This window comes from Lipophrys pholis, assembly GCF_963383615.2.
Source record: "Lipophrys pholis genome assembly, chromosome: 21".
NCBI lineage: Eukaryota > Metazoa > Chordata > Actinopteri > Blenniiformes > Blenniidae > Lipophrys > Lipophrys pholis.
Window position 1 is genome coordinate 11,953,525 of NC_137649.1, and position 17,728 is coordinate 11,971,252.

At 38.3% G+C, this 17,728-nt stretch overlaps 1 protein-coding gene across 1 annotated transcript in view; it reads right to left on the reverse strand.

Annotated features, from left to right (window-relative positions):
- The window catches only part of LOC308126017 (regulator of G-protein signaling 6-like), an 84,523-nt gene that overhangs the window by 25,706 nt on the left and 41,089 nt on the right, over positions 1-17,728 (reverse strand). Inside the window, exon 2 of the mRNA XM_080490094.1 lies at positions 887-983. Within this exon, the coding sequence (XP_080346220.1) occupies positions 887-983 (97 nt within the window). The remainder of the gene's footprint in view (positions 1-886; positions 984-17,728) is intronic.

Genomic DNA, 17,728 nt, shown 5'->3' on the forward strand with positions numbered 1-17,728 from the left:
GAACATGCAAACTCCATACAGAAATAACCCAAACCCAGAATCCAATGGGGTTCATTTCGCTGTAACACGAGAGTGCTGACAACTTCAACTATCTGAGGATCAACCTAAACATTAAAATAGAAATCAAAATCCTGTGTGTTGTTTTATTTTCCTTAGTCTGGCCCTGATATGCCATCATATCTCAGGTCACATCAAACGGGTCTAAACTAGAGAAATACATTAATTCCCACATGACTGTCAGTGGAGAGGAATAGCTTCCTTTTAAAAAGAAGAGACCTCAGACTGTATCAGACTCTGGGTGGGCGGCCATCTGGCTTCAGGTGAGAGGAGGGTTAGAAAAAAAAGGAAAAGTACAGAGAAATATGAGAAGACCTTTTGGACGGCCTTGTCATCTCATGCCAAGATTTCATTGTGAGAATAGTGTCATATCATTACCAATATTCTAATGGTCTTTCTGTCCAAGAGTTAGATTGGCATTACTATAGAGTGTGTCATTCATCACGAGGCCTCAGCAAGCATTTAGTTAAAGCTCATTTATACATATATACCTCCCATAAAATGTCAATATCTACATTTCCTTTCCCACCTCACTCATGACAAGTAAATAAATGGGGCATGTAACAAAAAGGCAAATCAAAGCACATTCTTAAAACAAACTACAATGGGACTAAGTAACTGAAATGCCGTATTTTATCTACCCAGAAGCATAAGAATGTGGTTGCCTGAGCATTCTAATGCTCTCCTTTTGCCTTTGTCACTCATCTTTGCTCAACCAGCACTTACAGTCCATCACTGATACACTTTCACATTCACTCCTTGTACAGTGAGGGGGCTTTCACTGTCAGACTTTGGCATCTCAGAATCTTCCTCTCTCCCGATTTCTTACCTGTAACAACACTGGGGATTTTGGTCATGAAGCTTTTGACAGTTCTGATGGGTACACCCTCAGTCTCATCCTGGATATGAGTGACAATGTCTTCAATCTGTAAGAGGAGGACACAGGAAGGAAAAGGGATAAACGATAAAGAAGGACTTTCAAAAAAAGTTAAATACCAATTGTTTGACACATTTCAACACTTCAGTAGATTTGATTGAACTGTCATTGAGATATCATTGTAGTTTCATCTGGCAGACTCTGCATCTATGAGTCATTGCTTGTCCTTTCCAGAAATTCAGCTTTCTCTAAATTGTATTTGAAGACAGCTTGAACCCCTGCATCCACGTACTGTGTGGCGATGCTTTTTTGAAAGACTATACAGGATGACCTCTGTCTCATTCAGCTCAGGAATACATCTTCACAAGTGGAACATTTTCAAATGGAGCCTGCGGGAATATAAATGTGTTTCGATTTCATGGGTGACCAAGCAGAAAGAGTGAAAATAATAAATACTGCCGAAAAAATTTTACTTTAGCCGTATTAAAAGAAAAAGGGAAAAGAAAGAACAACCACTCACAATGGGCTTTAAAGTGACTCTCCTTATATATTTCTATATCTTATATCTTCTACACTGCCTTACGAAACCCAGGGTCACAAAGTGCACCAGCCAATCACTGCAGACTCTCAGCAAAGGTCGGGTACACCCTGAACAGGTCACGAGTCCAGCAAACATGAAAAGTCTCACATTCACAATCTTACCTATAATCAAATAACATAAGGTGGACTTTTCAGTCACTAAATTAGTAATTGCTTGGTTGACATCTGTAAACGTTAATATCACCACATTGTGCTTGTTGGGAATTTTGACCATTTGGAATCATGTTAACCCATGACGCATTGTTACTGATTTCATATGTTGTAAATGGAAGGAAAAAAAAAACCCAAAACAACTTCTTCCATAAAAAATATTCCTCAAAGTTGTTAGAGTTTTCAGTCGGCTGAGGTATCTGTGAGGGACCCTCGTGTGTCTTTGTCAAGTCTGCGTGTCTTACATGCTTGTCTCTCTTCCTGTTTTATTTTGAAGTCATAAATCTTGTCTGCATCTTTGTGTACTTGTCCTTCTTGTTTACCCTCACTCTGTGTTTCTCATTAGTGTCAATGTGTGTCACCTGTGTGCATTTAATCCCCGTTTCCAGTTGGAGCGTCATTCATAGTTTGTCATGTGACTCCTGCCCTTCGTCATGTATGCTTTTGAATTAATCTGTGCTTGGACTCCTGCCTGATTCGATGTCTGCTCGCCTCTGGCTTTCCCTGATGGTTTTGTAAGCCCCAATCTTAATAAACTGAACTGGACTGAGTCTGCGTTTGGGTTCACCATAGTTCATAACAGTATCACGTCTCTCAATCAAACAGTTTTTCCACAATAAAGCGAAACGCTTTGGCTTTAAGCCTTCAATGTGGATTTCCAATCTTGCTTTAGGGTAAATATATAGAAATAAGGTTAATCCACTGGTATGGAGCATGACAAATTGCATTAGATTGAAATATGAGGTTAGAACTCGTAGCAGTTATGAAACAAATGGTCAAAATTCAACAGCATGAAAGAGAAATGTCAAAGTAGAGTCCAACATAAGTCTTTGATATCAGACGGAGTTGAGGAAAGCTGTTGCTTATTGTCACAACATCCCAGATGTCCTGGCGAAACACGCCGCCCACTTTGCACTGAAGTAATCAGCTCAACATTAGGCTTCCTCTGGTTTTAATTGCAAGGTTGACACCCCTTTTGCTGCACAGATGCTTTTTTGATTGCGTCACAGAGTGGGAAGTGAGAAGTCGGTCGCTTTGGAGACAGCTAACAAACTACCACACAACTCCGCTGTTATATATAAACCCTGAATCAAATCCTAGAAGAGGAGAGAGTGTGAGAAAGTGGAGCGAGAGGAAGCACAACATACCGTATGCTTTTTATACCTTTACATGAAAGTAATCACATTAACGGAGTGGATGAAAAGCCGCAGCATAAAAACAGTCATGCATAAAAAAAAAAACACCTCTCATCCTGAAAAACACGTTTCACCTTCCCTGAATTGTACTGCACATATGTTATTTAATGTTGTGTTAATTTTATAAATATATAGATATATAAAATAAAATTAAGATGAATCTTTTCTAATATCACTTTGCTGCTGTATCTGTTCAATAATTTAGTTATCAAATGTGTCTTCAGCCGCCTTTTCTGTCTTTAGGTTTGATGATTCTACTAAGAGTAAATGACTATTTCGGACGAAAACAATCATAACATAGCAAAGAGCATCTTAATGTCTTTGATCAGTATGTTTTTGAATTACTGAGCTGACTTAAAAGGGTTGCTATCTTATCTTCTTACCCCATGCTCTACTGCAGGGGCATTTCAAATAGAAAGACGGATCTCCACTGCCAGAGTTTCAGGGGAACCCCAGTGAATGGTTAGGAAGACTTAAATCTTTTTTTAAAAAATGCAGTTTCATGGAAGATTTTGTGTTATTGTGTAATTTCCTTCACTTCTCCAAGTTTAGAAAGCTGAGAAATGCCAGAGGACACACATTTAATGAGTTTTGAATTCATGCAAACTGCAATAACAGGTTTTCTTCTTAGATGTCCGAGGTTAAAAAGAGCTTTACCATGATACAACTCACATCCAGAAAACACATGAGGCAAAGCTGGTAAACTGAGGAGTGATGGAAGAAATTGGTTTCGTGGCTTGTAACTTCAGAAAGCATTTGCCCATTTATATGATGATTGGAATATTTCAGTAACATCATGTTTGGATGTTGGTTAGGTAAGGTATTTGTGACCTTTGCTGGCTGGCAGGATATGGAAGATGGATGGCTGCAGATGGTTAGGTAAGCTCTGGGTAAGATTTATATCCATCTCCTCCAGGCTACAACTATACTAAATACATTGATAACGTGTCTCTAAAGCCTTAGACTTCCAAATCTACTCCTTTCAGTCTCATTGCTTATTGCACTCCTAAGAGAGTGTAGTTATAAAACATCAGTGCAGCTGGGCACTGTGGTTACTAGATCACAGAGCAGCATTATTCCTTAAACCAAGTGACAACTTGCATGGTTACACGATTAAGCTGAAGTTTGATTCAAGGGACCTAAAATTATGGACAAACTGCACTGATTTAATTAATCCTAATCAATGATAGAAGCACCAAGCTGAAATTGAATAAGTCTACTCCCCCAATCAACAGCCATTATTCCTTCTAACAGTGAAAGCAGATACTTTAGACAAGAATTACTTCAAGCCAGTAAAGTATATTTTTCAGACAAAGATAAAAGGTAAAAAAAATAAAAAAAAGACTCAGGAGTACAACTTTTTTCTTTCTTTTTTTTTAAGTTTCCAGCAGAGTGGTTTGAAAACAGTCTGGAGATTTTAACCGACAATCTTTCTGCTTTTACTTCTCTCGCCATCTGACTGCTGTTCTCCTTCCCATGTGGTCGAAACAGAAAGGTCCTGGATGTCTGCCACAAGCAAAGGCAGGGGCAGCTCCAGGCTACACATCTGAATCAATACGATGATATGATTCCAACAAGACCTTGATGCCCGGTGGAGACAGCTCAAATGACTTTAATGGCTTCCGCTGTCATGAACAATCTGCCCCTGCTCCACTAATCAAAACAGGTTTTTATTTATGCTTAGAAAAGCTGGCAGCCAAACAACTTCAGGTAAAAAAAAAAAAAAAAGTATATTTAAAAGTAACCCGTCAAGCTGTGATGAGAAAATGCACAAACCCTTTGTATCTCAAGTGGAGAAAAAAGATGTTGACTGAGTTTTATTGAATATTCCATATCAGATAAAACAAGCATGTTACAGCAGAGGCAACCACACCTAAAAACACTGTTTAATCAAACAAACAAACAGACCTCTAATCCACGCTCCCTGCTTCTAAATAAATCAGTTTGAACTGAATATTGACTCAAGTTAATCCAAATTGCAAAAAAAAAAAGGTATTTCTCTCGAAACAATAAAAGGCTTTATCACACCATGATGGACATTTAAAGCGGCTGCAATAACTGACCTGAGAGGATCATACAAGCACAATATTCAAAATGTAAATTTGAAGATCAGAAGTGTTTCAGAGGGATGGAAACTCTTGGAAAAATGTGCTCTTTCTTTAAAAAAAACAAACAAAAAAAACAGAACAGTTGCTCTTTCTCTCATCATCATCATCATCATCATCATCATCATCATCATCATCATCATCATCATCATCATCATCAGCATCATCTAGATTTCCCCCCCTGATCCTTAATGTGTACACTCATATCTGAAGTGTTCTTTTGGATACACTCTGTCTCCAACATGTTTACATGTTTAAGTTTCCTGGTGCAAAACACTCGACCTTTAAGTCGCTCTCAATGGTGGACGAGCACCTTGATGCAACTTGGCACATGATGTGCTTGTGTGAATGCATTAGTGGAACTACTCAGGTTGAGATTAGCAGTGAAAAATGTTGAGTGTGAGTGATGTACATCACCTGTATAACTCAAATATCCTTGTATGAGATGTAAACACACAAGGCCCATCACACAAAACCAAAAAGGTCCTCATGCCAGACATTTCTGTGCCTTTATTCACAACAACATCAAGGCTTAGGCTATAGTGGAAATATGGCTTTAGTGCCACATAGTTAGGTGCACATGTGCATATTTCCACCTCACCAGAAGATGTTGCATTGTGTCCCACTGTTTGGTAGCAGATCTCTATGTCGGCGCCTTGTTTTCACACCACAGTGATCCGACTCCAATGAATGAGGGGATTACACTTTTCACCTGGAGTGGCTGTCTCTCCTAACATGAGGCTCTTTTTAGGATTAAAGGCAGATTTCTTTTGAGAGTTAGGATGAGAGGTTGGTTTCTGACCAGTTGAAGAAATGGTAAGGACAGTGTTCAAAGACATGTTTTATATTGTTGAAAATCTTCTCAGATCTATACAAACATGTTTATGTGTGAGCATGCCTGCACTGTAAAAGTATGTCTGTGTGTTTTGGCGGTGAGTGCAGCCCAGTGGGAGCAGATTTCATCAGACTTATAGTGAGCCAGTCTGTTTAATACCCGCGGGGCAGGGAGGCTGCTGATTACAGCGTTATCGTAACACTCTTAGCTTAGACTAGCCAGTGGGCTGGCAGCCATCTTGGCAGACAAGTTGGTCATGGTGAGACGAGAGCTTTGCTGTTGATTGTGGTTTAATGATCTCCTCAGGCAAACGGAACGGACATTCATTTTTTTACTCAGCAGAAATGCTATAATCTTGGTCCCTCGGTAATCTCTTTAGTGTTTGTGTGGGTATCGTACTTGAGTCTTATGGAGGAACAGATGGGCCGTTCTTGGACATAGGAATGAGTCAAAGATAAACTCAGTAAATCTCCACAGTAAAAGCGCTCGCCTCCAACCTCATCAACAGACAGGAACACTCCTATTAAACAAGTGACAAATTGCATGAGTAAATTCGATTTGTCAAAATTTTAAGCAAGCTTATAATTATTTCAAGATGCAGACAGAAAATGTAAAAGTATAACAGGTTCAAGATTGAAATTCCCCAGCTTACACCACAAATGTGAGTGCTTATTAATGTATTTTGAGACAGTTACAACTTCTCTGCACTTGCAGACCAAACAATGAGGGACATAACAATGAACATAGCTGAAAGAGCAAAGCATAACCGAAGAAAATATTGGTTTTTGGTTCAACTTGATGACCAATGGGGGTCACCGTAGGTTTCACGAGAGTTGTTCCTGACTGCAGCATAGCTGAAGCCCCCTGAGGCAACCACAATGACCAAGGAGAAGATGCCACAATAACATACAACAAAACCAACAACTTAGCATGTACCACCAAATAAATGCAGAGACGTCCAACAAAGACACACTCGACTGTAAAATAGCCCTCTTTTGAATTCCTGACCCTGAAACAGCTGAAATTACCCTCTCTGGCCACAAAGTGAAATCTGTGGGAGAAAGGAGACTGACAAGGCCATTACTGTGGCTATAATGAAGCAGGTATACATCGTGCTGAGAGAGAAAATGTCAGCCATGGCCCCGAGGAGTGGGAATTTATTTGCAGTGATACCTAGGTACCACATTGTGAGAAAAAGAAGAAAATTGCCTCCCTTGAACCGCGCCGTCCAGAGTCATCCTGACAGTGACAGTTTAACATGATGACAGATCAATAGCAGCCTGGCTGAGGGCCAACAATAAAATAAGCTGACAGATGACAGGGCAATCAAGCCAGCAATGTTGGTGTTCAATATAAATGCTTTTTTTATTAAAACCACAGCTTTGGTGATTTAACTCTTACTTACGTGACTCAGTTGTACAAAATACGGAAGTGTGTGCTGTAGATTAATTTGGATTTTTGGGGAAGGGAAGTGATCCAACTCTTCTTAAGAGATCCTTCTATTCCTACTTCAGTGCATCTGCATCATCTTCACAATCAACTGATTACTACATATTCCTCTGTGCTTTACGCAGCACTTGCAGCCAAACTAAAAAAAACAAAAAAATCCTCTCTGAAACAAAGTCAAGAGGAAACCAGAGGAGAAGGAGATGGGGATTTAGTGAGAGAGCCTGGCATGAGATCGTGAAAGAAATTAACCTGCAAAGCTCTGACTCACTTCATTAATAATGCCACAGGTAGGCTACACACAAGGCTGATTCAGAGCCATTGAAAATATGGTGTGAATAACACACTGTGAGTGAAATGATAAGTCACTAAGTTTGTGACGTGTTTTTGACATGTTCGATATATGTTTCATAGTGCAAGAGTGTCTCTCATCAATATGCTCATAAATAAATAAATAAATATGCTGTTGGCCGCAATTGGGCTACATTGGTAATATCATCCAATAATGTTATTCATGCTCATTAATTTATTACAGAATTTTTCTGGAAACATTTATATTTAAGTGTGTGATTTCAAAAAAATGGATTAAGTTTTACCTTTCAAACGCTGCAAGGTCTTTGACAAATCACATATGAGTTAAGAATATACCTTAAATTTACCAGTGGTTTTTAAGAAAATAGATAAAGAAGTTTGATTAGACTGAGGAGTGATCTGTAGTGATCAAAGTAGCCAAAACACAAGATGCTTAATTTACATTTTAGGTCAATTTTATGCATGTATTTATCATATAGCACGTTTATTTCTGAGTTTTTCTCCTATTTTGACAAATAATAAGGGAAGATATTCATTATCCAAGCATCCCAGATGGCCGGTGTAATTATACTATGAACTTTATCAACAAACCCTACCAACACTTGATATTTCACTAAAAATAACACCATTATGTTCCTTTAAAATGGAAAACAGCTAATTTCACAACTCCGAGCTTCAGTTATTTGAATAAATTGTGTTTACTCATTGGCCATACTCTCACCAGATCATTACTTTAATGTATTACTTTTTAAGAAGTGTCAATGAAGTAGTATATCTAAGGTTGAAATAGATTATTTTTATATTACTGTTATTAGTATGAAACAGAGAAACACTCAGCCAACTTCCATCTTTAGAATATTAGCACATGTTATTTACTGGAGCCGCATCAATAGATATGCATCATAATGAGATTTTGAACTTAGCTTCTATTCATGTAAATGATTGTATACCATGAAAAGACTAAATCTGCTTTAATGTTTTTTTTAACTATTCAAAAAACCCACTGACCACAGGCAAGTATTGACGACTTGTCGTTGTCTATCTTTCATCATTATCTATAAATCATTTTTTAACCAAAACAAGTTATGTTTATAATGTGCGTGTTTTATGTCATTCGCACTCATATATTCACTGTGTTTTATTATTCCATAAAACTATATTTGCATTAGGATTAAAGTAGAATATTCCTAATCATAATGGTTCAATAAAGTATAATTAAACAATAAATGGATGCTGTGTGTAACTTTGTGCATATCTCAGAAGTGATCCTGAGTAATGAGTTTCTACATGTGTGCGTGCGACATCACATTAGCGTCCTGTTTATATATGCTCAAACCTTTATTAGATTCCTCTGTGTCGTTTAAGGTAAGAGTTCCATCTGAGGTCAGTAGACTTTTTTTTTTTTCTTAATCCAATGCTCTCTCCTGTATGCCACAGCCTCTGCTCACAGAGCTCTGCGCATTACTTTCTTCAGAGCAGATCACAATAGGGCTGAATCTTTGATTTTTAGATTAGTCATGCTCGCAATAACTCCTCTTTTGAATATTTATTGTACCTATCTGCAATGTGACCCAGTGAGTTTCATATTTGTATTGAAGAACTCTGATCTATTTTTTCCTTTGTGGCACTCGGATGAATAATATTCATAGCTCTATGCAGTCATTTTTCAGAGAATAAAAGGCTTTCCCTGGTGAGAATTGCATTTCCACTGACACAGTGATAACCCGTTATGCAATAATAAAGGTATTTTATAGGACCATGAATGTATATTATAAAAACATTCGGCTTTCAATAACCTCATTGCAGTCCCTTATTGCATTGTATTTTGTAATCTCCTGCTGTGCTTTCATACCATCTTAAAAGGAACATTTTAATGTAAGAAATCGGCAAATTAATTAAAGTTTTACAACAAATTCTATGCAACTTGCAAGGGATTGGAAATGGTATCTTTATGTGTATTGCTAATGCTGTCTGAAGCCACATGGTTACAATATGGTGATTGCTCTTAAAGATGATATTAGGTAATAAAAGTCCAAATTCCCCAAAAGTGTTACATAAGCTCACATTTTCAACAGTAAATTAATGAATGAGGATGATCTTTGTGGTGCAGAGTTTCAGTGAGAATATTGAGCATGAACATGTATTTTAAAAAAGACATGAAAAAGAGATACATTAACGGGTGCTGGTATAAAAAGTATTTGAAAACAGCAAACAAACAGCCCCTCACTCAGCCTAAGACATCAATGGATGAGACTGTAAAGGAACCTTAGAGTAGTTTGAAACATTGCAAATATTTTTTTGTAATTCAACTATTTATTGAGTTTGATCAATATCTCAAAATGAGACGGGCACATGTAACCAATGCAGTAGTTAACGCTCTAAAATGATGCTTACTTAACTGTGACATCTCTCTTTTGTCTCCTAGTAAACACAGTTTAGGTGATTTGGGCAAATTACAAGGTATCCATGCCTGCATGTAATTCAATACACAATTCCAAAAAGGAAAAACCAACGGGCATTCCCAGAGGGCAACTTTAGCTTGTTGGCATTTGCAACACATATCGTTTCTGCCCAATCCCCATTTTATAAAGCCTTGAAGGAGGATAATGATATCTATTGAGAATTTTGTACTGAATAAATGTACCTCTGGCTTCCCTAAGATGTAAGCCATTACTCAAAAGAATGGAATCCCATGCATCTTCACCCATCGTACACCCTAAATCTCTTTCCCATGTTGCTTTCAGGCTTTTACTTGTATTGTTTTTAGCCCAATGGGCAAATTTTATACCATTTTGCGAAACATTGCAAATACGATTGACGTCTCAGTGTGATAATGTGATGGGACTCAATCAATGAGATCCGCTATGAAGCAAAAGTCAATTTATAAGAGTCCCTCGTAAAAGTACATTGATCCTGTACTTTAAATCTGTGATGAAAGTGACGATTATGAGTCAAATTAAAAGTCATTATTTGTAGGTTACAAATTTCTTATTGTATCAGTTATTAAGTTGATAGAAAAGTATCCAAGTACTTTATAACACAACACTGCCCACATCATAGATTGATCTGGATCCCTTTAAACTGTCAGAGAGACAAAATCTAACTAATTTCTTTTCAAGGTTCAATATTTTTCAACTGGAGATTGACCCAATAAATCTAATGCTCCTGCTATCCAGATTATTGAGCCGACATCCCAAAATGGTACCAATGATCCATTAAACATGACGTGAATTAAAGCATAAAGTTGCCAGATGATTAAAATGAAAAAGAATAGTCATGAATGTGATCAATGTCCATGCAGACACGTGATTATGAAATCCCAACACAACTGTATGTGAAGGCTTTAATCAAGAGCCTGTGGCTGCTCTGAATGACAATTATCGAGCAAATTGTCAAGTGAACAGTCTCACATTAATTTACAGACACCAGTGGAATAGATCTTTGCAACTTTCTACTTTAAATCCCTAATAAGTCTTGCAGTAATTGAGTCAAGTGAATTAGTGTGATTAAGATCTTTTCACGAAATGTGTTTAAGCATCTACACATATTAAAGGAAGAGGCTTGAATTAACATTGCAGACTGAGTAACTGTAACGTGTATATCACTCTGGAAAAGACAAACGTTTAAAAAAAATATTTTTCTTTTTTCTGTTGATTGCAGCATTTTCTTTCAGTTTATCTTGTAATGACTCACAGTCATAATTAGTAAAAAAAAATAATTATTGACAACTGCGTATCGCACTGTAATTACACTGTTATTCAATAATGGGAACACTATTTACAAGGCTAACTTAGAAACAGGTAAAAAACATTTCAATCTCTCTAAACAGCTCAACCTGCGGTCATAAAGATACCTTTAGTAAAGTGGAAATGGATAATTTTTTGACTCACAAGTCTTGAATGTATCCGGTTTAATAAACACAAAACATCAAACTCAAATATCCACAGTTGCTGCTTCAACAAGAGCTAAACTACACAAAAATATTAATTGCATGCATGTACTTAAGTTAAAGCTGTTACCTTTGAAAATTGCAAGCAATAATGGAAGCTAAATACTAACCCCCTCCTGTCCTCGTGTAAAAATGATCTGCAGTTTCTAATTAATGTACTGGCATTATTAGTGTTTCCATAAGAGATGTGGACGTCAAATGATATTAAGATCCAATCTGACAGATCACTCCCACAGCTTCTACTTACAGATGTCACACTGTACGAGTGCATTCATAAAAGCAAGCGTGATAAAAACATAACATTTATAGCTCTAGAACTAGATGTAGAAATAGAACCTTGTTTAGATCCAAGTCAATAACCTTAGATGGTTTCCCACCAGTCATATCGCACCTCATGAAGACGACTCAGACACAAACTGAAAGTAGCTTAAACAGACAGCACTCGTCACTATTTCAATGTCTGTCCGAGACACAACATGGACCATATTTAGCAAACCCATCTATTAACGCCCCTATATTTGCTGTAATATTAAATATCTAATAATATTCTACTTCACTGTCAGCAGCCGGAGCATCGTGATGCACGAATCTCCCCTCTTTTACAATTTATTCCTCGGTTGGCAAGCATACATGACACATCATCTTCACAAACTCCCCGACACATGGAGAGGCAAAGTATGGTGAGTCGTCCTTTTGGTGAAGTTTACAATAAAAAGGTTTTGGTAGTGAATCTGCGCCTGGATGGAAATTGTTTCATAAAGTCTGAGCACGTACAGTTCTTGATTATTCACTTGCAAGAGATTACTGAAACACAAGAACTTGGGTAATCTCACATTCAATCAAATATCTCATGCAAGATATTAGCACCGTTCTTCATTCGAGAAGAGAATCACCATGCCAACATAGCAAAAGGTCAAATTAGTTCCATTAAACATATGAAATGTGGTGGCGTCAATGAAATGTGTGTGTGTGTGTGTGTGTGTGTGTGTGTGTGTGTGTGTGTGTGTGTGTGTGTGTGTGTGTGTGTGTGTGTGTGTGTGTGTGTGTGTGTGTGTGTGTGTGTGTGTGTGTGTGTGTCAGACATTAACACAAAGTCCTCGCACACAAGCACACGCATCAAATGAATGGCCATTGTCCGTGAGTGGGTGTAATGACTCATAGCAGAGATGGCGAAGCCGCTTGCCTGCAGAGTGAAGGAGGTTCTGTCTGAAGGTCAGATACAACGGCTTTGTGACAACGATGATGTCTTACTGGTTTCCAGCCCAGTGCGTCTGGCAGCAGGGTGACGTGACTGTTAATGGAAGTGTAATGACAACAGGATGGCTTCGCCACAGCTGACTGCCGGTGCATCTCCGTCTGACAGCTGATACCGTCCCAGAGCATGAGGTTAGCGGGGATTGTCCACCACAATATGAAAATGTCATCTGCTTAGTGCATCCGATGCAAATTATGCTGTTTCCTTTGACAATAATAACAAATCAAAACATCCCTTGCTCATATGCAATGTTCACATTCAAGACATTGTGCCGCCGAAAAGAGAGTTGCTGATAAAACAATCGTGGATACGTCTCAAAATGTTGAATATGTTTGAACTTATAAGTTAAATACCAACAGTGACATGTGTGAGTCACACAAAGGCACTTTGGTGTTTCTTGCTCAGTGCAAACAAGATTCACCAGTTTTCAAACCAAAATGCAGGTTTAGCCTGATAATGGTTCATATTACCAAACACTGACTGATGTTGCTATTCCTTCAACCAACTGGCACTGCTGACAAGAAATGTCTACATATAAGGTCATCCCCCTTTCCTCGGAAAGTAAAACATGATCTGAATTTTCTTTGAGAAAGAAAGAAAAAAAAAAAAAAAAGTCCACTTCCACTGATTCAAGCATAGAGCCAGAAAAGTAATAATCCGTCCTAGTGAGCAGGGAACACAAACTCCTGTGAATAAAAAAGCAAGTCTGCGCTCCAGCTATCATGACTAATATAAGGCGAGGCCTGCGTATTTTACTTGCACTTGTTACCTTATGTAAAATAACACAGATAAAGAAGTTAGACAGAAACCAAAAGAAGTTTGGGAATACGGGAGAGAGGGATTATAGTCCGGGCTTCTCTTTGTGTGGTTACCATCTTTTTCTTGCGACACCTAAAGCCCAGAGGACAAAGTCTATCAGGTGATAGTGGCACAGCAGATTTTTTTACAAACTGAACGTACGAATCGACAAACATAAAAAAAGAGTTGATTTATCTCTACAAATTGGATAATCTGGATGATAACAGATCATTTAATTGTGTTTTATAAACTGATTCTGTGATTCACAGCTAAAAAAATTTTTTTGCAAATGTAAAAACTGCAACCAGTAATATAATAATTCATAAATATGGCTGCATTTCCCGGAAACAAAAGCTTTTCCTGGCCGGCTTTGTGAAGTTTGCTTAACAAAAACAAAGCATAGTGGATGGCAGGGTCATCATATTTATTCACTGAGGAAACAAACTCTGCAACACTCTGTAATTATGGTTGTAAAAATCGTTTACTATTTTATTACAGCATTGGCAAGTCACTGCATTATTGGTGGTTATGCACATGTTTCACAGGTTTGCACCCATTATTAGATGCATAACCCTCTAGTAGATTATCCTCCATATAATTCATTTTCAAAATACAAGTCATCAGTATTCCGGCCCAAATGGAAACCGAGTTCAGAGTTAATCACATGAGTGAGATGTGGCGGCTCTGCTAGTGAGTAAATCACCAACCCAACACTCAGCGAATTGTACCATTTTCTATTTTTCTAAACCGAGGACGAGATTGTTTGGGGTCATGTGGCATCACATTGTGAATTGAGGCCAAAAAGTCCCTTTCAAACGGCTCACTGGCATCTCTTGCTTAATGCTATTTTTCTAGACTCACCCAACTTTTTTAAGCTTACCCAGTTAAACGAGACAAATTCTGGAGGCAAAAACTGTTGAGGGGGTCAAAGTTCTCATAAGACGGTAATGATGGCGTTTCCTGCCTGTCGGAGAGCTGACCAGCCACAGACTGCACAAAGAGAGCTGAGGCCCAAGACTCCCTTGGCAATAATCAATCCATACTAGTTTCCGTTGCTCCCAGCGAAGGACACCAACAGAGATGACCTTGCCTCTCAAACCCAGACACATCTATACGTGGCAGAGAGAGAGAGTAATCATCACAGAGGGGGGGTGATTAGACTGTATTCTTCCGCTTTACCCACAGGACTCCAGCAAATAACGTCATTACTGTGTATCGAATAACTCATCCAATATTTTCTACAAGAAACTTTTATTAGTATTACGTCTTCATCTGGGAATGAAATCCATAGATTACATCAAGACAAAGTATTATGTTAAATGTTTCTCTATCATTTACTCCGCAGTAACGGGGTGAAATATTTCTTCGTATTTGAAAAACCTTTTTTTCCTGTTTAGTCATAAGAGCTCTGCGCTTCGTCTAAACCTAATAAGCTCTTTTTTGTGAATTAAAAGTGTTTAGTGATTGTCACTACTCTCAAAACTACACCGGCTGTGTTACACACATAATATTGTGAAAACTGCAGATGCCTGAGGAGCGTAATATTTGTGACTCCCATTTTCAATGTCGCTTTGAAATGTTTGAGTTGTATGACAAATCCTGGTGCACATTTAAGAAAGAAAAGCTATATACCAGCCAGTCAAAACAAAGCACTTGGTGTTTCATTTCGTAGAGGAGACTGAGCTCATTTCAACTTCATTCTTGGTTATTCATGGGAATCCATTAGCCTACAATTTAGCGCTCTCCTGTGTAGCAGTATCAGAGTGAATAGGGACGAGTATGTGGGTGTCTGTGGAACGGCACTCATTAAAGTCTTTTTATCTTACCTAACGCTTCAAGGATTCAACAAGGACCAGTGACGCTTGAAAAAAACGATTATGCTGCTCTCATGAAGCATGTTGGAACGTTTTTCCAAAGATTTTGACATCTTATTAAAGCTTTAAAGTCAATCTGAACAACGTCATCACTGGAAAGTCCTAAGTTTTGACCGAGGACCAGCCAACAAAATGTTTCTATCACTCTTTTGTGACCTCACTGTAATACAGGTTATGCAAGAGTAATATGTTTACTAATTAACTGATGGATGGATGGATGGATGGATGGATGGATGGATGGATGGATGTGTAAACTTGAATCTAGATTCAAAAATCTTATCTCAACTTTCATTGCTGCATGGACTGACAGTTTCACTAGTTTTAAATGATATTCTTCTTAAATTTAGTGTTTCTATCTGATATTTGGGCTTCCCTTTTTTTGCAGTGTTCTTCCCAGCTTTGGTCGAGACCAGGGAATTTCACCATCTGAGCGAACACTACCTAAATTGCCCACTGGCAAATTGTCCGGGGTGTCCCCTACCTCCTGGCCCCTGTGACTCTGTCCTGGATGAAGTAGTTATAGAAGATGGATGAATAGACTTCAATCCTTGAATTTATATAAAGATTAGGTTGTTATGGCCAATTCATATTTTCCTGGTCTGCGTGTCCAATTTCTGTGACCGCGCAGACTTTGTGCACCGCTTGTGCCCGGTATCCCCATCTGTACGATGAATATAAAGATAGCTAAAGTGGCTCGGAAATCCTGGAGTAAAATATAAAACACTTTAGGACAGGATGACTCTCATCCCACCAGATTTAACATACCTGACATCCAGGTATGGTGCTATTGTGGTTCACACTCACGCTTACAGCGAGACTGAGTTTTCTTTGTGGAGTTTACATCTTCTCACTAAACACGCTTGGTTTTTCTCATGGTACTCTGGTTTGTTCCCGAAAAGACATGCATTTGAGGATCATTGGCAGTTTAAAAATTGCTCCTATAGGTACGACAATGACATTTTCTGTGACTCTGCATTTGCTCTTTGACAGACTGCTGACGGGCCAGTATTTACCCTGTTTTCGTTCATTGTTGGGAACAGCAACCCTGAAAAAGATGAAGCATTATATAGAAGATCAGTGGATTAGATTGCCATGCACAGCATCAAAAACCTGTTAACGTCCACATTTGTGCTAAAATACACTAATAAGAAATTACCATTAATATAGTATAGTGGTTTTCCAGTGCACTCAAATTAAGCAGGGAGTGTGGGAGCTGGAAATAAGCCCACCATATTTCTGAAGATGGAGAACAGGAGCAGAGGCTCCTAAATTGCCAAGGTAAAGTACACAAAATTAGAGACGGAGACTCGGAGCCCAAACTTTTGGCTGATAAATAAAGAAAACAGTAGGTTGTAATTACTTTTTTGATCCAACATGTGCGTATGCAAAGAAGCAAAGCTAGAAAACAAGGGCTGTTGTCTTTAAACAGAGGTACTTCTCAGAATTACATAATAGTTTCACAGAAAGCACGGCAGCCCACACAATTTTTCTGCTTCTCCAGAGAGAACAATCTGTCAGATCTGGCAAACATAGCAGCAGAGACTCACAGAAGGAAAAAAAAAAATATATATATACACAAAAACAAACTTTTAGCCACAATTAAATGAAATGCACTCAAAACATTCTGTCAGAAGATGCACTAGTTGACAGTTTCATGATGCTGAGTTGTTTGTTCAGCGGGATGTGATGCAGATTTGACCTGATCACAGCTCTTTTTGCAGGATTCAAAAATTAAACATGCAGCTGTCGATGGCCATGACTGCAGGTTTGCTCAGTCCCTCTCTAGGGAGCCATTTATATACACCGCCTCTGGCTTCAACAGAGTGGAGCAGGATGAGAGAAACAGAAGAATCTATAGAATGTTATTTGTCTGAAGTAACATCCCTCTGGCTCTTTTTATTACCTCCATGTAAATTTTAGCTTTTGTGTGATCCATCTTTGTGAAAACATTGAAGACGTTTGTGAGATCAGGACAATTAAAATCGTATTCAGAGAATCCTTTATGACTTCATGGCCCGTGTTACTGGAAAACAAAATACTGAGACAATGAAACGAAACAGCTGGTAGGAAAGTGGTATGAGCAATCTGTCTTCACACCATCTGTTACAACAACTCTATCCAATTGCAAGCGTCTACAGCTTTCTCCGGAGTTGGAGACTTGTAATTTACACTCAGTCTCTGCAGATCATGAGAAAAAGCTTTGGTGTAGTCATTAAAAAAAAAATAATAATAATAATAATCTTCATACCTTTGGTCTTCATTGTACTTGCTTAT